The 24,078-nt window shown below is 39.7% G+C and overlaps 1 protein-coding gene across 4 annotated transcripts in view; it reads right to left on the reverse strand.

Annotated features, from left to right (window-relative positions):
• vti1a (vesicle transport through interaction with t-SNAREs 1A) overlaps positions 1-24,078 on the reverse strand; it is a 309,169-nt gene that overhangs the window by 76,267 nt on the left and 208,824 nt on the right. For 2 of the 4 annotated variants that reach the window (XM_061966622.2, XM_061966621.2), the window contains 2 exons: positions 23,933-24,003; positions 17,962-18,023 (listed from right to left, as the gene is read on the reverse strand). In XM_061966622.2, coding sequence (XP_061822606.1) covers positions 17,962-18,023; positions 23,933-24,003 — 133 coding nt within the window. Of the gene's footprint in view, positions 1-17,950; positions 18,024-23,932; positions 24,004-24,078 lie in introns of all 4 variants that reach the window. The other 2 variants (XM_061966624.2, XM_061966623.2) reach the window with 1 other exon arrangement.

The following is a 24,078-nucleotide window of genomic DNA, read 5'->3' on the forward strand; positions in this document are numbered from 1 at the left end:
ACAACAAATCCCAATTACCATGTACAATATTACAGCACAATATCATTAAATAATTATAAAATACATATACTTTAGTATTTTTATTTTTTACTGTCTCAGTTTTTTCTTGTTTGAGGGGAATATTTATACTATATGATTAATATACAACCAGATAATTAATGATTTTTGTGTTTTTTTTAATTGAGACAATTGGCAAGTTCATGACATAGGGGGTATTTTTTTTTAAAGCTGTTTGATTCTTAAATAAAACTAATAAAAACTCTGTAATTATCGAAATGTTCTTACTTTTTTTTTTTTTTTTGTTTCATTTTTTTTCCTGTTTTTTTTTCAAATGTTTATATTATGAGAGGAAATGTTATATTAGATGAGCAATAAATAACAAAATAATTCCTGTGGGTTTTTTTTTAAATTAATTTTCAAAAAAGGCCATTTTATTTCTTAGTGAGTTTTTTTTTTAAGTTGTTTAATTCCCAATTGTAATTACATTTTAATATCCAAATGAGGCCAATATTTTAATTTATTTGTGTATTTATTCTTTATTAAATTTTCAGAAAATATGTAAACAAGCAACTAGCTGCGGGCCTTAAATGGCACTCGTGCCTGTCTTTGGACACCATTGACTTCAACAAGCCTACAGTGACCAGAAAACACGACAGTTGCGAATACTTTAAAGATTTTGTACACTTTCCTCCTTTGTCATTCTCAGTGAAAGAGTCTATAGTCACCTTCAACTGATGACTAAGAAGACACGAACATATCCTCACATCTCGCTTGCTTTTGTTGTCTTTATTCTATCTCAGATGTTTGCACTCCGTCAGAAAAAAAATCACAGGGAGAAATTGTCAAAAAGGGAAGATGGAGGCTGAATGTGTGTGTTGCTGTTAAACAAATGCAGTGTACTTGACAAGAGATGTTGTGCAATGTGAGATGTGTGTGCACGAAGGGTTGGGGGGGCTCTGGGGGGGTCTGTCCTCATGGCTTTTGTAGCCTCTGGGTTGGGAAAAACTGAGAAAACAACAACCAACAAAAAAAACCTGTATTTAAGGGATGAAAGAACTCGAGTTTTGGAGAGGATTTATTTCGAAAAGGGGCCAGTCTGGTGTTAGAAGTTTGACAGAAACCTCCTTGTAAACCCTGAAATCTTCTTGTGAACACTTGGTTTGTTCTGTTGTGCTGAAGAGAGTCTTTCAAAGAATGAACAATGTTGTCTTCAGGGTTGCTGAGGATGATGCACACACAGGTGCAGTCAAGTATTGACGGACAAGAGAAATCCTCAAAAGTCAAAATTGGGTGGAAAAAATGGTTGACGCTAATATTTGATATGACTTTTGACGCAATATGTACATTAAAAATTAAAATACAAGAAAATAAATATAATACTAAGAAACAAAGCAATTTCAAGAAGGTCCTTGCATCTTAAAAAATAAAGCAAAGTGACTTTTTTTTTTTTAATCGTTTTCATGTGTTGTTTATGTCTATGTTCTTTTTTCTACATTGGACAGTCATGAATGTTTATGAAGTGATACAATACATTGTGCAGTTAATACAGGTTTTATAAAATGAATTACCGTATTTTTCAGAGTGTAAGTCGCTCCGGAGTATAAGTCGCACCGTCCGAAAAGGCATAATAAAGAAGGAAAAAAACATATATAGGTCGCACTGGAGTATAAGTCGCATTTTTTGGGGAAATTTATTTGATAAAACCCAACACCAAGAATAGACATTTGAAAGGCAATTTAAAATAAATAATGAATAGTGAACGACAGGCTGAATAAGTGTACATTATATGAGGCATAAATAACCAACTGAGAACGTACCTGGTATGTTAACGTAACATATTATGGTAAGGGTCATTCAAATAACTATAACATATAGAACATGCTATACGTTTACCAAACAATCTGTCACTCCTAATCGCTAAATCCCATGAAATCTTATACGTCTAGTCTCTTACGTGAATTAGCTAAATACTATTATTTGATATTTTACGGTAATGTGTTATTAATTTCACACATAAGTCGCTCCTGAGTATAAGTCGCAAACTATGAAAAAAACTGCGACTTATCGTCCGAAAAATATGGTAATGTTTTCACAATAAACACAATGCTGTGATGCAACAGTATCATTTTTACATCAGCTGTTCTAAGGTCATCAATCAGTGAATTAATGGAAAGGAACACCAGGGCCTGTGTGATAATGTTTCTAATTATGCCACAATATCACGAAGAAGGCGGTTATTATCTATTCAAATGTTCTTATAATAGTGCCGATGGAGACGAGGGGGAGGATGACCTAGGCAGAGGGAGAAAGCCGTCCACTGTGCTGACGTGGTCTCATTATTTTACATCTTGACGGACGCTGGCGGATGAATGGCCCAGTGCTGAATAAGTACTAGTGGTAATAACCCCCCGAAGAGCAACAATAAACAGTGTCTATTGTCTGTCCTGGTTGCGATTAGCTCCACGACCCCTCTTCCCATCACTCAAAAAGTAGCAGAGGAACTTTTGGACAGGAAAGCGACCATCTTTCCTCCCTCCAGACGGGTATATCAGAAGGGTGCCGTGGCCCAACAGGCGCCTGACGCCACATCAAACGAGGCGGGTACCTTCCGAGTGACACCTGGAGCCGCTTCAAGGCATGAGAGCGCCACTGATCTCGAGTCATCTCGTCAAGATGACAGTCAAGTCAGGGTTAAAGGAGGGCTGGGGAAAAAAATAAATAAAAAGGAGAAGAAATCATCAACTAAGATGGTCGACGAAGAGTCACCTCAGTGCCGGAGATGGGCGACCTCTGAGCGTTTGTAGAGGGGAACGTGTGAAACCTGAGAGACCGCTCAAGTTGTGCCAACCAGGAAAATTTAAATAAATACACCCGTGGAACCCAAACAAATAAAATAGTCCGTTCTGGAGTAAAACTCTGTTCCAAAAATTACCTAAAATATCACCAAGTCACACAAAAAACATTCTTTGTAAAACAAAAGGTCATTTTTGATGCCACATTTATCTCACTTTAAATTAGAAGTGTCTCGATCCAGTATTAATATCCGATTCAATCTAATAATAGCAAACAACTAATATGAGATCATATTTGATTACATCTAACATCTCTGATACAAGCAGTCCTGCAGTGTGTTTACTTGTGCAAAGCTGGACATACAGTTACATCTAAATATCCTCCAATAACCACACAATGTTGTTATTTTCTTGTATTTTAGTGAAGTCATTTACAAAGGGTAAACATTGTAGGCTGTAGGCTACTAGGAGCTAGCGACGACACAACAGCTACGCACACAATAGCACACAGGCTCGACATACATACAAGTGTCCTTAATCAAACAATATTGCAGTCTAAAACACACCATTTGTCAATATAAACAAGCATCACATAATTATAGTTGTATATTAGTTACACATGCAAAGTCTCCAAGGCAGAAGTGTATTAGAAAGTATCCAGTAACAAATGTGTCCGCATCATTTAACCTACGGCTTAACTTAATAAATTATGTCCGTTAGGAGTTGCCCCAAAAAATAAAACAATACCACTCCACTTCAACTTAAAAACAGCGTATGTCCATTCCAGATAATAAATTGTTTAGTAGTTTTCATAATTATCATTTCTCTCTGGTGGACGAATTTCACTTGGTCAATTATTTTGTAGCATTGCACACAACAACATAAGTAAAGTATGTCAGATTCAAGCAGATATTATATTGGATCAATGTCAGTTTTAGACTGTGTAAAGAAATGGGAAACTGTCATATAACCACATGCTTCAAAGACACGAAAAGAAGAAGAAGAAGAATGTCAGTTTTGGCAAATACGCAAGGCACAAATATCGGTATTGTGTTGAAAGTGAAACAGTTGTATGAGAACACCACTACTTTAAATTAGCCTTTTATTTTATTAATTTATTTTGGACAAGTGGCCTTCGATATTGAATATTTATTATTATTATCCACCAGTTGGCTTAACTTTTTCCCATTCAAAGCATGCAGAAAAAATACTGTTTTCTGCATGGGTGCCTTGAGAGTTTAACTATTTCAGGGAGTGTTTTTCCTGATAAACAAAACTATACTGGCCAAGAATAGAAAATCACATTTGATATGTACAATTCAAGATTAAGTATATTCAATTTTCACAGCAGCTTTTGGGAAGCTGGCATTTTTTTCATCACTTTAACCAATTTTAAGGACTTCTTAAAGACCAGACGAGTGTAAAAATAAGTGAGCGACTTGAGAGTGGATTTTATTTCCTATATATTGGTCAAACTGCAAATTATATGATTTAGGACTGCTATTTTTTGAATCTCTTAGGGCATGACCGTCATTCAAATAAAAATAAGTCAACCACTGTTAATTCTAACGTGCCTTGACTAGTCTCACACTAAAGTTCTCTGCAATACCAGAACTTCCAGTGTATATTAATATTCTCCTGGCATTCTTCAAGGCTAGTCCTGTTTAATGAAATAGCTAATAGCAAAAGATGCAAGTAAATACTCAAGAAAAGTCCAAATTTGTCAAATTCTGGAAGATACGACTTTGGGAAAGCTGGGCTTTAAAGGCTCCACTGTAGTTTTGATCAAGAACTAGTGACTGCGTAAAGCAAATCCTCTAATGTTTCCATTTTTCCCTGTCTCATGAAATCCAGAATCCTTGCAATGGAGCTGGATAATAGGAGCAATTTACAATGGCGGTGAGAAAGGTGGCTTTGGCAGCTGCAGTTAAGCAAGTGGATCCTCTACAGACAAACACATCCCTTATATAAAACAACAACACGTCTTCTTTGCCCTTGTCAACAACAGCTTCTTCTCTAGCCTGGCTCCTGTGTGTATGTGTCTTTCCCTTCCCGCAGAAAAATGTCTCATCAGCACTCTCTAATGGGCGAGCTGAGGGGGGAAAGGAGGAAAAAGATGAAGCGGGAGGGAAGAGAGGTGGCAGTGTTTGGCTGGGTGAGCGGCGAGTAATGAGGCTGAGGCCATTGTCCCAGCTGAGGAGGCCTCAACCCACACAAACAGTAGATTATTAAGGTAGAATCCCCCAAAATACAACATAACTATCAAGAAAACTAGTGGCCATTTTTGCTGGAGGGCCTTATTCATCCTTTTGCATGACACTTAAGTCCAAATAGGTGACGGAGCATCAACATGTGTATGAAAAGAAGTAGGAAGAAGCAGATCTTATTTAATCCTACCCATTCTGCATGTCTCAGTAATTATGGCTAGTTTGTTCACTTTCTGTGTTTATCATTTTCACATACTACTGTTTTTTAACAGGTAAACAAACGAATTGAAAAAAAAAGGTCATAATAGCTGATTAGCTTATACAGTGATAAAATAAATCAGGGGAAAAATATTTACAAAAGAAGTGCAAAAAAACATCTATCAATCCATTTTCTATACCGCTCATTCTTGGGCAAGAGGCCCCCCGCCTCGCATTGGTCGCCAGCAGTGTTGGGTTAGTTACTGAAAACCAGTAACTAGTTACAGTTACTAGTTACTTTATTTCAAAAGTAACTCAGTTACTAACTCAGTTACTTAAACCAAAAAGTAATGCGTTACTGTGAAAAGTAACTATTTAGTTACTTATATATATATTTTTTAATTTTTTTAAGGCCCCATTTAATGCCCTTTTAGCCTTCATTTTAGTACTGTTATTGCACTGGAGAATAATACAATCTGTTGTTCAACTTGACATGCATTTGCATCATTGAACTCTGCTAAGCAATGTGCTCTACATACAACACACAAAGACAAAGATATGTTTTAAAGGGCCAATTTGTTTCAGACCAGAACAAATTGACAAAACTATTTTAAATAGCTGCAACTTAACATACATAAGTAACAAACAGCATAATAACAACATAGCTGTAAAACAAGAAAGGCACACACTACATACATAAAGCCTAACCAGGCGTTTTCTCAAGGAATTCTGAAATAAAATCATGTCTGAAGCCCAGAACACTCTACACATTTCCCCACTTAGTTTAGAGAAAAGGAAATATTAGCCTGGCCCACTAGTATCCCTCTTTAGGTTTGTGAACTTTATAGTCTAAACATTTAGAGTGATGTGATAATCAAACACTCTAAAAGTTTAAAATGAAAGAGTATATAAGAGAATTGACAGAGTGTGTGTACCTTCACGTGTGCAGTGCCTCGTTAAAATCCAGCCGCTGTTGGAGGTGGAGGTGAGTGTGTCTCTTTACTAGCTTCGTCGAAGCATGTTGTTTTTGTCGCTGTTTCAGCATATTTGAAACTTACATTCAGCTAAAATGTTCTTTTCTTTGTGGTCGATAAAAGAAACGTACTGAAAATATCTCCATTTTAAGAAACTCGGCTTCGGGGTTCGCCATGACGTCTTGATAGTAGACACAGACACGCCCCCTCCCCCCCACACACACTCACGTACACACAGACAGCGCGCGGCGCGCCTCTTTTTCGTCGCCTCTTCAGCAGCGACACTCAGATCTTCTCAGTTTCTAGCCGATACTACATAAAAAATAACGCAAAATAACGCAGTAACGCATCATGTAGTAACGGTAACGGAGTTACTGAATATAAAAAATAACGCGTTAGATTACTAGTTACCGCCGATAGTAACGGCGTTACAGTAACGCGTTACTTTGTAACGCGTTAGTCCCAACACTGGTCGCCAGCAAATCGCAGCGTAAAAAATAAAAAAATTAAATTGAATAACAATAATATTAATAATAATAAAATAAAATATTTGCAAAAATATGTTTAAAAAAATAAAAAATACATATTTTAGAAATATTAAAACAATTAAAAGTTAATTTGGAAAAAAACAAAAACATAATAAAAAAATTAATACAATTAAAAAAAAATAAAAAATTTAAAAAATTTAAAATTAAAAAATACCGGTACATAAAAATAGATAACATATTTATAAATTCATAGGGATGTAACGATAAAGGGTAATAATGATAACCACGGTAAAACTCTGCCAGTATTACCGTTTTAAACTAAAATTATCAAAAAACCGAGATTGATAACTGCACTTTGACAAACTCATGGTATGCTAAACATAACTTAAATGCTAACATGAAAACAAGAACCATTAATGTCTTAATGACATACCCCAATCTAAACTTATATAAACACATTGCTGTCTGAGCAACTAAGATATTCAATTGTGCAAGTTGTGCTCTCTTATTGTCTCTCAGAGTGATCGATCTTTTATTAGAAGAAAAAAGACTAAGGTGTTTTTACGGTGTGTTCAAGGACCGCTGAACAGAGTAGGACACAAATCCCGCCAGTAATAATAAATAATGATCCATCCATCCATCCATTTTCTACCGCTTATTCCCTTTGGGGTCGCGGGGGGCGCTGGAGCCTATCTCAGCTACAATCGGGCGGAAGGCGGGGTACACCCTGGACAAGTCGCCACCTCATCGCAGGGCCAACACAGATAGACAGACAACATTCACACTCACATCCACACACTAGGGCCAATTTAGTGTTGCCAATCAACTTATCCCCAGGTGCATGTCTTTGGAGGTGGGAGGAAGCCGGAGTACCCGGAGGGAACCCACGCAGTCACGGGGAGGACATGCAAACTCCACACAGAAAGTTCCCGAGCCCGGGATTGAACCCAAGACTACTCAGGACCTTCGTATTGTGAGGCAGATGCACTAACCCCTCTGCCACCGTGAAGCCCAATAAATAATGATAATAGATTTTATTTGTTATGCACTTCTCACTTAAATAATTCTTAAAGTGCTACAATACAAAACCGATATTTAAAACAATCAAGCTTAGCCATTAAAACAAATAAAATACTAACAGTGAAGCAGAAAGGGTTTTCTAACAGTGTGTATTTATTTTAGTTTGTTTAAAAAAATAACCCGGTCAAAAGATTTCAACAATACCTCAAAAATAATGATAATCGTGATAATTTTGGTCACAATAACTGACATGAAATTCTCATGTCGTTACATCCCTATAAATGAATAAATAGTTAAATACAGAAGTAAAAAACAAACCTTGTATAATTTAGCCTGTATAGACTAAGCAAAGTCTTATATAAATGAGTGCAATTAAGAAACATTATCAAATATTTGTATTAATTTCAAACTATTTTTTGAGACTTTGCATACACGACCAAATGTACTTTTATTTCATGCATTTACAAAGCAACAGGACAGCTGAGCCCATCTAGTCGCTTAAAAGTTTAGCAGGGTTTTTTTTTTTCGTGCAGTCAGATACAATTCATGCTTGCAACTTTGATTTGATGCCAGAATAAAAGACATATGAACATGAAAAAAACCCCAATAGGCCAGGCTGCACAGGACTGACCCAAGGGGTGTGACAGTATGGCATCGTAAGCAAAGGTTTAAATGTCGTAACACGAAATTACCGTGGCAGCAGCATGGAGATCAGAGAGTGAAGGAACCAGTGGGAATGTTCTCCTGCTCAGCTTTTGGCCACTATCATAAAGTCCGATTAGGATGTGGCGACATAGTTCGGCACACCAAACTGAACCTCAAAATGCAGTATTCCCTGCTCGTCTCGCCCTAAAACAACAACAATAAATAAATAAAAAGGGAAACGCTCTACAGGGCGAAACATCTAAACAGTGCTGTTCTCCTTCTTTCAGTTTTAATTAAACACTTTTCACACTTCAAGGAGGCTCCATGTTGTAGTTGGAAGTTCCATTACAATTATATGACCCACATATCCATACTGCAGACAAGACCAATTGAACTGAAAGGCAAACGTTTGTGGCACATCTTCTCAATTGAAAACACTGTGAAAATTAGACTAACTTTAGAGTAGTCAGTGTACAGAGTGTATCACAGGATATATTTACTATCCACTGAAAATGACTCGACACGCAGTCATTACTGTCACACGAGTAGCACGACAATTGCATCGACAGTCAAGCATGGCAGTTGTAACATCATGGATTCGAGCTGCACGAGTCCTACCGGCACTGGGGAGCTGCGGTTCATTGAGGAGAAAAAACATTTCCAACATGTACTGTGACATTGTAAAGCAGACTGTGATACCTTCCTTTTTTTTTTTTTTCAACATGATCAGGAGTCCAAACACACCTCCAAGATGATCAAGTGCCTTGCTCAGGAAGGTAATTATGCAGAAGGAAGGAAAGAAGGAAGGTGAAGGAGTGTAAGGTGCCTAACGTCCTTGCCCAAGAGGTTTAAGGCAGTGCTTGATCACAATGACAAGGACACAATTTGGAGAGCACATGTTGGAATTCATGTTGATCCTCAATGAACCGTAGCTCAACAGCACTCGTGGAGCCCCTAAACCAGGGTTGTCCAAACGTTTTCCACCGAGGGTTGCAAATTGAAAAATGAAAGCATGGAGGGCCATTTTGATATTTTTCACTCTCAAAAACAATACAATATACCGGTATAGATATTTTTTTTTACTTTTAGGGCTCCCCTCAAGTTTGGTCCCAGGGAAACTGGAAGGCTCTCAGTCATAACAATGTTAAAAATAAGTTGTATACCGTATTTTCTGGACCATAGGGCGCACCGAATTATAAGGCGCACTGCCGATGAGCGGGTCTATATAGGTCTTTTTCATACAAACGGCGCACCAGATTACAAGACGCATTAAAGGGGTCATATTATGATTTTTTTCTAAATTTAAAACATTTCCTTGTGGTCTACATAACATGTAATGGTGGTTCTTTGGTCAAAATGTTGCATAGATTATGTTTTACAGACCATTTTCAAGTAGCTTCACGATATGCCGTTTTGTCGGCGGTCTTATTTACGTGGCTCACCTTCGACAGCGTCTTCTCTCCGTCATCTTTGTTGTAGCGGTGTAGCGTGCAAGGACGGGAGTGGAAGAAGTGTCAAAAGATGGAGATAACTGTTTTAATGTCATTCAGACTTTACTTAAATTAACAACGGAGCAGCATCTTCTCATCCGAAGCTCACTAGTGCAACAACGCCGAAAATATGTCCTGTGAAAAAACATCCGAATGGACCTCTAATAACTAAAGTTCTGTGGGTGAATAATGTAAACTCACTATAGTGGTAGTTTTTAGTGCTTCCATAGCGAGAGATAAGTTAGAACTTTACACTACTTTATATTACAAATGGCAACAGCAGAGGGTGAATGTCCCATAACAAGAAAATAGTGAAAAGGAAGAAGCTTATCGACTACGGCATCGGCACGGACTACAGTGGCGTATGAGTGCAAATTTTCAGGACTTATGCAGATCTCAAATACACATCAGCAGGTACCAGAAGGTAAGAAAACTTGGTTTTGCATAATATTGTGGTATAAAACGCCAGATAATATGTCTGCTAATGGGTGCCGTTTTGCGGTCCTTATACACACAGCAGAGTAATACTTGTATATCTGACAACGGTAGCCGTAATGGGCCGACAATCCATCAAGCGGTGCGGTTTCGCAGTCATACTAAAACATTTTGACAGCTTTTTGAGTGCCGTGTGTAATGTTTTTATTTTCAATGGAACATTTAAAGTTTTGGTGTTGTTTCATCTCTCTTATGTGTGACTACCATCTACTGGTCACACTTATCATTACACCATGTACCAAATAAAATTGCTTCGAGGTCGGTAAGCACAACCAGAAATATTCCATACATTAGGCGCACCGGGTTATAAGACGCACTGTCGAGTTTTGAGAAAATGAAAGGATTTTAAGTGCGCCTTATAGACCGAAAAATACGGTTTATATTTTTTTTTTCAACGCTTAAATCTCGGATCAACTTCACATCTGTCGATATAAAGTTTTTTTCTCTTTCTATCCCTTCCTGCTCCGGCCCGGCTGCACCGAATGATAATATAAATACATTTAATAAAGTCAAATACAAATAAGGCAACAAGAGAAGTATACCACACTACTCTTTTGTAAAGTAAATCTGAACAGCCGATATGGACATCTACATCAACTACATGATTTGCCTGAGAAGCTGGACAGGACAAAAAATAAATAAATAAATAACTTTTTTTCATGTTTTTGTTTAAGAAAAACACACAATATAAAATATTTCCCCGAAAAAATATTTCAAAGTGAAATATTTGCTGTGAAGTAATTGGAGCCTTAAATAGGTCAATAATTCAACAACACTGATTTTGATTCATTATTATTTATAGAATGTGCCCGCCAAAATCTTAGCTGTGAGCCGCAAATGGCCCCCGGGCACTTATATTGAGAATTGTAAAGCACATTGTTCTGGGCAAATCGAGTTATGTGGATCCAGATAAATGTGATAAAATGTGGTTCAGAGGAAACTGGATATTAGTTAAAGTAACTATGTAAAAAAGGGGGATTCAAAAAATGTATACTTCTTCCCATTACCCTTTTGAGATATATTTAATGTATTTTATTTTCTTAATTCAATTTTCTTTTCTTTTTTGTGAAATAATAATATTGCCATTGAGCACAAGACTCTTCACTGGAGATATGTATGTATATTATGTATGATATGGAACTGACTATGACATACTCAATAAACAACCAACAGCAAACAAACACTTTGGATGATGCTTCTACCACCTGCACACAAGACACAAAAGCTATTTAGACATGGCTGTGTTTTGAGTCATAGTGCATATTTGTGAATATTTTAATATTCTGCTATAAAAGCTGCACACTGACTACTCTAAAGTATATACAAGCTTTCTGCCTGTAATATTGTCCACTGAAAATATATACGGTCACAAAAGTGCTTGCTGAAATATGAGGGTTGCCCTTACTTTTGTGAGGTACTGTATGTGCCAAGAAAGCGCATTAAACTACGTAGTCATCCTCACCCCTCAGGGCAGCCCCTTATTCAATGTCCAGTATGAGCATGAGTCCTCCTCAGAAAGCTTGACGATGTCCATCCCGCCTGCCAGTCACTCCTGCCAGTCCCGCGTCCATGAATATGGAGCTGTTCTGTGGCCTCGGAGCTTGCTTATGTTTTCCGTCTGATATCCAGGCCCCATTCCCATTTCAAAGGGAGGTCCACCCGGGGCCTTGACTTTTTGATCTGCCTGGCGACTGAGTCGACCACCTGCATGTGGGATCAGCTGCCAGCCAGGACCCCCCTACTATCCCAATGCTTCAAAATACACCCGACTGACCCAGGCCCCCCCCCCCCTCCCTCTTGTCCTGCCGGCTTCATTGCCCTTTGCTGTGCCCACTTCTTCCCAGTGGAAACTGCCTGAGGCCCAGTGGCTCTAACTGGCCTCGCTCCCAACAGTTCCAGTAGTAGTGGGTAAGACGCTGGAGATGTTGGCGCAAGCTAACCACAGTCGATGTGTCATGGAACCAGAGGATCCTCAGTAAACATAAGCATGCTAAACCCTAAAATGCATCTATAGCGTTATTTCTGTGAGTTCAGTGGTGTTCTAGCCGTCCATAGCGTTCCTACTCGTATGGATTCTTCATTCATCACTCCAAGCAATGTTTGTAAGTTTTATAATTTAACTGAAACAATTCATAGTTACTAAACCGTCCCATGTGTGATGTCTGTAGGAGTGTCATATGCCTATTTGTACGTCCTATCGTAATGTATTGACAAGTGTTAGCATTAGCTAATATGCTAGTGTCTGTGTTAGTATTATTAACTTACAAGTACATTCTTTTTTTTATTGTTTCAGTTTCACAAATCTCTTAGTAAATTCACAAAGACGTCACCGTGGAGTTATTAAGTCTGTTTAGCTGATTGGAAAGCTAGGTTCCGCTGCTAGCGGGTTCATGACGATGACTTCTGTTTTATTTGATCAGCTGTTTTACTGCCGTGTTAAAGAGACAATCTAGAAACAATTAAGGTATGTAAATAAACATTTACAGAAGAATCCTTCTGTGTAAATTACTCATGGGGGGGGGGGGGGGGGGGTATGGGTGGTATATAAACAAAAATATTTTTACATTTAAATAAGCCTTTAAATAGACCCCCCTTTTAGACCAGTTGGTCTGCCGTTTCTTTTCTTTTCTCCTCTGCTCCCCTCTTCCTTGTGGAGGGGGGGTGGGGGGGGCACAGGTCCGGTGGCCATGGATGAAGTGCTGGCTGTCCAGAGTCGGGACCCGGGGTGGACCGCTCGCCTGTGCATCGGCTGGGAACATCTCTGCGCTGCTGACCCGTCTCCGCTCGGGATGGTTTCCTGCTGGCCCCACTATGGACTGGACTCTTACTATTATGTTGGATCCACTATGGACTGGACTCTCACAATATTATGTCAGACCCACTCGACATCCATTGCATTCGGTCTCCCCTAGAGGGGGGGGGGGTTACCCACATATGCGGTCCTCTCCAAGGTTTCGCATAGTCATTCACATCGACGTCCCACTGGGGTGAGTTTTTCCTTGCCCTTATGTGGGCTTTGTACCGAGGATGTCGTTGTGGCTTGTGCAGCCCTTTGAGACACTTGTGATTTAGGGCTATATAAATAAACATTGATTGATTGATTGATGACATTTAGGGCAGACAATAGATATGATTTATGTGAATATGATGTAATGGATAGGAATGTCTGATGCTGGATGTCAATAAAAATAAAATGAATCCATCCATCCATCCATTTTCTACCACTTATTCCATTTGGGGTCGCGGGGGACACTGGAGCCTATCTCCGCCCGATTGTAGCTGAGATAAAATGAAAAATGAAAAAAAAAATATATATATATATATATATATATATATTAAAAAAAAAGTTAATTACTCATTTCACAACAAGTATATCTGCGGCTTATAGTCCGGAGGGGGTAATTAATGGAAACATATATTTTCCCCCCCTCAAATCTAGTGGGTGCGGCTTATATACCAGTGCGCTCTATAGTCTGCAAAATACGGTAGTAGAAGGTTCTTTGTTGTCCAACAAAGCACAGCTATTTAAGACGTGTGTTTTTGGCTCCAAATAACAAAGTCCGTCAAGTTAATTGGCTTTCTTGAACCCTGACAGTCAGCTTAATGGGTGTCTAATTGTTTCCCGGCCGGAGTGAGAAACAACACTGGATGAATGAGACACTTGAACATGAGATGAGACAATCCCAACAAGGATATTTGGAAGTCTGCTACACGTTCATCTTAGCTTTCCGTTATATAAAGCAGCAAACTTTTCACCGTCCCATACCCTTTCAGATCGTTGACCTGAAGCCATTCGCTCCTGAACACTTGGAAAATATAAACCAGCGTCTGCAAGCACACACTGTAAACTAATATCAAATATAGTATTAATTGAAAGGCAGTGAGGTGGAAAAGAGGAAAATATTGTTGACTTACTTTTCTTAGATTTGAGTTCCCTTCTATTCAAATAGTGACGAGACAATCAAAATATTTCTGCTTCCAGGGGAGTTAAAGGGGGTGAACGTAGTGCCGTTTCCATCACGTACGGCGGCGGGTGGTCGTAAAAAAAGAAAAAGCTTCTCAGTTGGGGGCCCCCACTTTTGGAAAGAGCGCTCATAAATCCTGATTTGAGCCGGGCGCTAAGCAGAGGAGGTGTCAACAAGGGTGGGGGTTCGAAAGAGGGGAGGGTGCCGCCTAGAAATGTTACGTCTGATTAAGTCTTCCCATTAGATGACAGCTGAACTTTAACATTAATATGATAATATTGAAATAAGTGTGTTATTTACTTCAGGGACAGAGCAGGGGTGGCAGAGAAGAGAGGGTGGGCGACGGGATGATGAATGATTTCTGGACAGCTACGGGTGACAAACCCCCCTTGCTCGCTGTCTCCCCCTTACGCCATAATCAAAGTTGACAAAATGGAGACATATGCAGAAATATTGGTTACAGTCGGCGTCACAGCGCTCCTCGGGCCTCCCCTCCCCAAATTGTCTACGGGCACTGAAGCATCTATTTCAATTGGCACTTCCTTCCTGAACCCTGGGTTTTACATTTAGGTTGTGTCATTTACATATTACTCTTAATCAAAATACACAGTGGGGGCCACACACAATAACAAAACAAGAAAGAGGGAGCGGGAAATAAAACAAGTGGCGTCATGGTTCAGGGAGTGGTACTTTATGAAATGGAGATGTGATAGAACACTAGTGTGTGTGTGTGTGTGTGTGTGTGTGTGTGTGTGTGTGTGTGTGTGTGTGTGTGTGTGTGTGTGTGTGCGTGTGTGTGTGTGTGCGTGTGTGTGTGTGTGTGTGTGTGTGTGTGTGTGTACATGTGTCTCTTTAAGCGTGTGTGTTCCTAAGTGTAGACACGGAATGGGTGGCGGGTGCATGAGACGACACGGCAAGGAGTATTGAATTATTTGTGTTTGATGGTGGCAACTTGTTTATGTTTGAACCAGCAGGCAAGACAGACCATACTGATATTACTATAATCACAATGGTAGACAAGCACAACGTATCCCAACAAAAATTCTGCAACTGTCTGTTTAAGGTTTTAGATTCTTTAGATACACTATATTGCCAAACGTATTTGGCCACCCATCCAAATGATCAGAATCAGGTGTCCTAATCACTTGGCCTGGCACGCTTTTCCATCTGGCAATCTGATGGACAAGTTTTTGATTGATTGATTGATTGATTGATTGATTGAAACTTTTATTAGTAGATTGCACAGTTCAGTACAATTGACCACTAAATGGTAAGACCCGAATAAGTTTTTCAACTTGTTTAAGTCGGGGTCCACGTAATGTTGAGTCTGAGTTTGGAGGTTGCCAGGAGAACGGTACATTTCGGACTGCATTGTGCCGAGTGTGAAATTTGGTGGAGGAGGAATTATGGTGTGGGGTTGTTTTTCAGGAGTTCAACTTTGAATGCTCCGGGATACCAAAACAAGTCCTGAAAATGTGCACGCATCCGCAATTGTAGTACGTGCCGACACCGTAGTCATAAGCTTCTTCTTTTTCTCTACCTTCTTTTGTGGCATTCACCTTCCACTGTTGACATTTCTAATATAAAGTAGCGTAAAGTTCTTACTTATATCCGTCAGTAGACTATCTATCAAAGCGCTGAAAACTGTAGTGAGTTTACATAACTCACCCAGAGAACTTTAGTTATTAGAGGGTTCTGGTCGGACGGTTTTTCACGGGACACATTTCCGGCGTTTATGTTGCATCATTGAGCCACGGATGAGGAGATTCTGCTCCGTTATTGATTGAAGTAAAGTCTGAATGTCATTAAAACAGTTAGCTCCATCTTTTGACACTTCTTCCACTCCCGTCCTTGCACGCTACACCGCTACAACAAAGATGACGGGGAGAAGACGCTGTCGAAGGTGAGCCACGTAAATAAGACCGCCCACAAAACGGCGCATCCTGAAGCGACTGTCAGAAAGCTACTTCAAAATGGTCTGTAAAACATAATCTGTGCAACACTTTCACCAAAGAACCACCATCTCATGTTATATAGACCACAAGGAAGTGTTTTAAATTTAGAAAAAAATCATAATATGACCCCTTTAATGCGCCTTATAATCCGGTGCACCTTTTGTATGAACAAAGACCTGAATAGACCCGCCCATCCGCACTGCGCCTATTAAAACGGTACTTGTTTTTTTAATACACATGCTTCAGGCATTTAAGTTAAGTTTAGTGTTGGAGTTTGTAAAAGTATTATTTAAAATGTTGACACCAATATGTCACTTTTACTGTCAATTAATATCGTTTATCAGCCTCTTTCACTACTAAAAATTGGTATCGGCCCTGAAAAAAACCATATCGGTCGATCTCTACTATTGTGCAATGATGTTCTAGTACAGGGGTCGGCAACCCGCGGCTCCGGAGCCGCATGCGGCTCTTTGATCACTCTGATGCGGCTCAGCAGCTTACTTGCTGAACCCCCCAATTTTCCCCGTGAGACTTCCGGATTTCAGTGCCTCTCGCAGAAAACCCCCGAAATTAGTATTCACTGATTTTCACCCTTACGGCTATAATCAGGACATACCATGATGGTACAACATTTGGTGCCCTCTACAATTTGTATTAACAGCGTGCCAGCCCAACACTTGTTATACAATATACATTTTCTGCTTGCACACGTATGTGACAGCAAGGCATACTTGGTCAACAGCCACACAGGTTACACTGACGGTGGTCATATAAAACAACTTTAACACTCTTACTAATAATGCGCCACACTTTGAACCAAAACCAAACAAGAATGACAAACACATTTCGGGAGAACATCTGCACCTTAACACAACATAAACACAACAGTACAAATACCCAGAATCCCATGCAGCCCTGACTCTTCCGGGCTACATTATACACCCCTGCTACCACCAAACCCCGCCCCCACCCCAACCCTGCTCCCTCACACATCAACCCCCCCCCCCCCCCTCTCTGTGCGTCGGTTGAGGTGGGCGGGGTTTGGTAGCGGGGGTGTATAATGTATCCCGGAAGAGTTAGGGCTGCATGGGATTCTGGGTATTTGTCCTGTTGTGTCTATGTTGTGTTACGGTGCAGATGTTCTCCCGAAATTTGTTTGTCATTCTTCATTGGTGTGGGTTCACAGTGTGGCGCATTATTAGTAAGAGTGTTAAAGTTTTTTTTTTTATACCGCCACCGTCAGTTGTTGACCAAGTATGCCTTGCTGTCACCAACGTGAGCAAGCGGAAGCCTAATACAACGTGTGGCTGATAAGGCACGCTAGCTGTAGTGGGTGCTGTATGCTGTACCATCACGGCACGCATGGCGCTGACAAGCGCCATTCATTTAAAACCCGCGTGCCGCACCAGCTTTCAAATTCCACATAAAGGTGTGGGCAGCATGTCTGAGACCCCTGGTTTATACATAGCACAAAGCAAAAAAAAAAACTTTGTATGCAGTGTTATTTCATTTAAAAGTTCAAAAATGTTTGCGGCTCCCATTGTTTTCTATAATTATTGAAACTGGTCAAAATGGCTCTTTGACTGGTAAAGGTTGCCGACCCCTGTTCTAGTACTAATGTGTGGAGTGATAAACTTGCTGTTATGTTGAAGTGACGCTATTGTGAACACTTCCACATTTGGTGTGAGCAGACAGACAGCACATTCTTAAGAGTTTCCTACCTGCCTCTTACCTTCTCAGCATGCCAGTGAGGATGCGAGAGCTCTTGCCCAGATTGGCGTCCGTTTCTCTCAGCTGGAAGGACACACAAGCGATATAAAGATGAGTCCTTCGACTTTCTACAATAGGGAAAGCTTGACTTCAGACAGAAAAATATTAGTTTAGCTTTTACTTGAAAGGTTATAAGTACAGTGTACAGTCGACCCTCGCTTTTTTTTGTTTTGTTAAAAATTACTAATAAAAAGCATATCCTACATGGTTTTGGTGTAAATTAAGTGTTTAATTAAGTTTTATTTATGTATTATATCAGTGTTTCCCCAGACATTCATTTATTTGTGGCGGCCCGCCACGAAAGAATTACGTCCGCCACAAATGGATTTTTCGGCTTTTGACTCGCTTGACCGCTCATAAAAGCAATGGGACTCTGTCTGTGAATGTTGCTTGTAGTTACAACTCCGGTGCAGTAGGTGGCGGTAGCCTACTATGCATTGTAACTCCGCCAATAGCACTTAATTCACCTGGTGGGCCAGAAGAAGAAGAAGAATTAGAAGAAGAAGAGGGACGGACGGACGGACGGGATCAAAATACGAGGTTAATATAGGTTATAGGTAGATAGGTTATAGCTGCATCGCTCGCGGCTCGTCATATATTTAACGTTAATCCGCGATTTCACCGAGCGTTTCACTGACGGTGAGCAGCCTGACGCTGCTTCATTAACACCGCCGCTGTTTGACTCGGGGGCCGGGGCAGACGCACGTAGTAACAGTCACGTGTTTTCATACCGACGAGCTAACGTGTCCAGGTTATAACCCTGTTGTCAATAAACACACATGGACTGAAGCTAAATTGTCCACTGTCCACTGCAGCATGTGAATGCAATGAAAAGAATAAAATCTGAGCCAACCAGCTGTTAAAATGTTGTCCAGGTTAATGTTTTGGCCATTAAAGGCCCTTCATTTCAAGATTTCAACTGTGATCGGGCTTTAAACAGGTGGCTGACCTGTTCAGATGAGTGTAACTGCTACTGGTCAAATAATGTGAAATAGCATTTAATTTTACATGTATGCAATGCCATTTAAATGTAATTATAGATAATAATAATAATAATAATAATAATAAATACTGTGTAGTGTTGTAAATAGTCAACGGGAAGGATTTTAGTAAGATATAAGCCATGAGCACTACACAGCCAGAAAAAAACCTAGGCAGGACAAGTAAAAATATTGGGGCAAGTAGATTTGAGAAGTCGGGCAAGTAGAAAAAAACCTTAACGTTGAACCCTGCATGTGTTGAGCTGCTGCCGCTTAAGGTTAGACGGCACTGTACATAGAGCAGTTCTGCTCGTTAGTAATAAATTCTAATGTTGGATGTTCACTCCTTCACACAGATGAGTATAGAAAAAATATTTTCAACGGCCGAAAATGGCCCAACTTGGAGAGGAGGTAGGCCTACAGTCCGGACCACAGGTGCGACCTGTTCAGCAGCAGGAGGAGAAGGAGGAGGTTGACTGACTGTGGCAGGACACCTCTGCCTCTGTTTCACTTCATGTTGCTGGTAAATAATATGGTTGTAGTAGTAGGCTAAAGTTAAATTATTTAGTATTCACTAATTAAAGGGGCAGAGCTTTAAGAGACATTTTAGCTTTTATATTTTATAAGATATATTTTTTGTAAGAACCACAATTAATAAATATATTTCAGTGAATCACTAATTGTTCAAATCTGTATATAAATATGTACATAAAATGTTGTAATTATATTCCAACTCCGCGTTCTTCTTGGTCATCGCCGCTGCCGCCGCCACCCCCCAACCGCACCACCACAAATAGATGCCTGTCCTGTGGGAAACACTGTATATGTATTACAGTGCAGTATTTGTCTTATTTTTTATTATTATGTTGTGGCGATCAATAAATATTCACCAAGCAAGACTTCCATTTTGGGATGAGAGGTGAACCCTAAACAATAACACTGCGCTAATCTTGGTGCTATTTTATCTTCACCGCAAGAACAACTTTGAAATGGACTTCATCTTCTACTCCTGTCACATCAGTAACACGTCTCCACATTGGTCAACGTCTAACCCGAGCAATGTCGAACTTTAAGCTAAATGAGACTGCTATAAGCTGTCAAAAACTGTCTGGCCAAAGTGGAGATGAACTCTTTTGATGCACTTCATTTTCGACATCATAACACAGCTTTGGCTTGAGCAATGTGGAATGACTACACAGGACACGCATTGCTAACACGGAAAGCTGATGATTGTAGCAGAGAGTGTCTAGTTGACCAAGTTATTGCAGAACAACACACAACGGTGGTTTCAGCACATAGAAGCTCCGTTCTAACTTGGAAGAATCACCCAAGATGTGATGAAGTATTCCACATCATGTCCATGTTTTAGTGGCCGGGTGACAGCCACATTACCGCTTGGAGGATCCTCGCCCATGAAACGAGTTCAAAGATGACTATATGGCTGTTATTTCATGTTTAGAGGACTCCAGTTATATTTAAAAAAATAATAATTTTGAAAGTTGTAAACAAGAACAGTTTTTTATGCTCTATGAAAATAATTGGTTCATTAATAATAATCCTACTTTGCGGAAATATGTTTATCGCGTTCATGTTAACGAGTCGACTGCATACTGAAAATGCTTAAAATATAGTCATGGTGCTTATTTACCTACACCACAAGGTTATGTTTATGGTGTTAGCTTATTTCCAACATGCATACAATTTCAATACGATTCATCACATATTTCCAGCTTCTCATTACAGTGTGCCTGAAAAGGAGTAGAAAGAAGCAGAGTTGATCTAATCCTACTCCAATTGTTTGTACTCAATCTGAAACACAACAATGAATAAATAAATAAGTAAATACATTTTTTTTGGAAGTAGTTAAACATTAAATGCATAAATAATGAATAATAGAGGTGTAACGGATTTTTAGATAATAGATAACAATAATGCCGTGAAGGGATCAAACAAAAACTTGGAGTGTAGTTTTTTTCTGGAGTTTTAGCGTTGGCCTGGTTTGAAAATAAACTACATCCCCCAGTAACCTCTGAGCAGCGCGAGACCGGAAGGTGGAGGCGTGGAACGCCATAAGAAGGAAGTGAAATGTCTTTTTTTTTTTTTTTTTTTTTTTTTTTTGGACATTTCATCAAAATATGTCCAAAACCTTTTGAGTTATGTTGCTAACAGACAAACAAATCCTGGCGACAACATAACCTCTTTGGCTCTGCGTTCTGCAGAGCAAAGGCCGCCACTTTCATCTAGAGCAGTCTTTCTCAAATAGTGGGTTGGGCCCCCCCCCGCTGCGATGCCAAGGGGGTGGCGTGCGCTACCTTGGGGAACATGCTTTTTTTTTGCCATACCAGAATGTGATGAAGGGTATGTAGCACTTGGCTTCACTGTAACCACGGTGGGAGACAAGGAAAGACCGGTGTGTTGTTCCCTTTGATGTTAATAAGCTCACAACGTTGTGCAGAGGTATAATTGTAACAATGTTATACACAAATTTTACTATTTAGAGTCATGGTAGAGAGTGGGCAGGGGCGCAAAATATTGATATATTCTTCCATGGACACAGAAAATATTTGAGAAGCATTGCCCTAAAGCGTTTCCAAGGCGACACAGCCAGCCGGTCACGTCGCAGCAAACGGACGCAAATCACCCAAAAAACCTGTACATCGAAGGGAAATACGAGTAAACCAAAAAACTTCTTAATAAAGCCTCAATCCATCCATCCATTTTCCGACGCTTGTCTCTCCCAATGTTGCGGGGGGGCTGGGGCCTATTTTAGCTGCACTCAAGCGGAAGGCAGCATCCTGGACAAGTCGCCACCTCAAACAGTCACCCAGTAAATATATTTAAAGACGGCAAAGCCCAACATCAGTTGATGAGGTATTTACATTATTAAAAGTGAAATTGTTAGTTAAACTTTGAGAAAGACCATATTCCAGACTAATATAAACTCATAAAGTAAAAGTTGAAAGACACTAAAGTCAACATTATTGTTTTACACTGGATATTTATGGTCACTTTAAAGTCACTCAACTGTAAGTGGATGTTCCTGCACAATTATTTGCACTTAAAAATACATGTTTGTAGTATGATTAGCATTTAACATGTTGCTTGTGTTCAATTACAGTAATGTTACATTACATTTGACACATAATGGCATCTTCAAGTATATTGTGGGACATATACCACAATAATATTGTACCGTGGCCTTAATACCGTGATAATATCGTCCCATGATACTTAGGTACCGTTACATCCCTAACAAATAAGGTTCTCATAAATAGTTAAGTAAATTAATGATTCACATGATGAGATGAATTACATAATCTAATTTTTCAATAAGGTTCAATATGTTTATCAGGATTTTTCTTTCTGTACTTTGTAAACACTTTGAGTATTAACAGTTTCTTAAACTGGATCATGTTAGTACATTGTTTGACTTCTTTGCTTAATCCATTCCATATTTTAATTCCACTTATTGATATACTAACGGTCTAAAGTGTTGTACGTGCATACAAATGTTTTTAATAAACATTTCTCCCAAAGGTTATATTTCTCCTCTTTTGTTGAAACATGCAACCAATCACTTCTGGGGTTGGTAATGCCTGGTAACGATATGGTGGCATTCATTAGAAACATTCCTAAGACTTCTTAAACTAATTGTATGAAACAAGGTTTTTGTGGTACTTTACTAATAATACAGAGTGCAAGAAAAGTGGAAAGAAAAACGTACAAGTCTTTGACAACATGCTACATTACTAGGAAGTATATATATCGTTACCAAGTATTACCATGTCTATAAGTGACTGGTTCTGTTTTTCAATCATAAGTTCATCTTTTTACAGGGTAGAACATTTGCATTGCCAACAAGTGGATCTTTCCAGAAGATCTACACTATAAACAAATGCGGTTGACGTTGGTCCGCAGAATCCTTTGGGAGTAAATCTACACATCTTGTTCTTTGTTGCTGCTAAATCTGCCTTCTTTAGCGTTAGCTTTGTAGCTATACCTCATAACTGTTTTTGTTAACTTCCTGAATAGTTTTCTGTCTTCTGGCTGCACTGGGCTGATGTCCTGGTGGTAGAGGTACACTTCTTTTTCCCTTAAGTTGCGACAAACGGCGGTTTCTGTTTTGTACCAGAAAAGCTAAACATAAAAGGAACCGTTTCCTTCTGCGCATAGCACTTGATGATGAATACTAGGATTTTCCTATTTATAAATGTATCATATTGTCAACGGGTGGCTTAATTTTGTGAATGACGGTTCAAAATGCTTCCAATCTTCATGCATCAGTTGATTTTAAGTGTGTTTGCTGATGCAAATGTGTTGCTTACTATACCTCTTAACTGTGTTTATTTATCTCTATTCTTTTTACTTTGCCCTACAATCCGACTTTAAAGCCAAGTGTATGTGTGTGTGTGCAGTTGGGGGGTTGGGGGCTTTGAGCAAAGAAGACTCTTGGGAAGAAGGGGGGGTAATAAAAAAAAAAGCAAAGAAAGAGAGAGCGAAGCAGCCTCAGTAGACACTATTTTGAAAGGAGATGTTTGATTTCCTTTGAAAAGGCCTGAGCGAGGCCCACTGCCTTGTTGTGATCTTTAAGCATTCGGCGTTTGAGGGGGGCCGCCCGGGGTGGGACCCCCTTCCTGTGTTTGGTCCGTCTTTGCCTTACCTGCTGTCTGCTTGTAAGGCGGTGAGGATTGGGACTATTCTCAGAGGCAAAGAAAATGAAAGTACTGCATGTGTGTTTAATCAAACTGATTCAAATGGACAGGAAATATTGATGAGAACATACAAGGTGCAAACAAGTGCAGGCGTGCCCCAAGGCAATAGATGTCACGATTGTGTGCATACACGTTGTGTTTACTCTGCAAACGCTGCAGCGAGCAATGACCCGCGCTAACAGCTTTACGGCCTTGCAAACACTTGTAAGAACAGCGCCAGTGCGTCCGGGTGGCAACTCACCCTCTCCCTGGCTCTCTGGATCTTCTCACGGTCGGTGTTAAGGTTGGCGAGGATCTCCTGGCCCACTTGTTCTGCGGAAACAACAACAAAAATGTGTTTTTGCCACGAGAGAGGAGCAGAGACATGACCTCATTACATCGCAAGGT

Source organism: Nerophis lumbriciformis, linkage group LG11 (assembly GCF_033978685.3).
Source record: "Nerophis lumbriciformis linkage group LG11, RoL_Nlum_v2.1, whole genome shotgun sequence".
NCBI lineage: Eukaryota > Metazoa > Chordata > Actinopteri > Syngnathiformes > Syngnathidae > Nerophis > Nerophis lumbriciformis.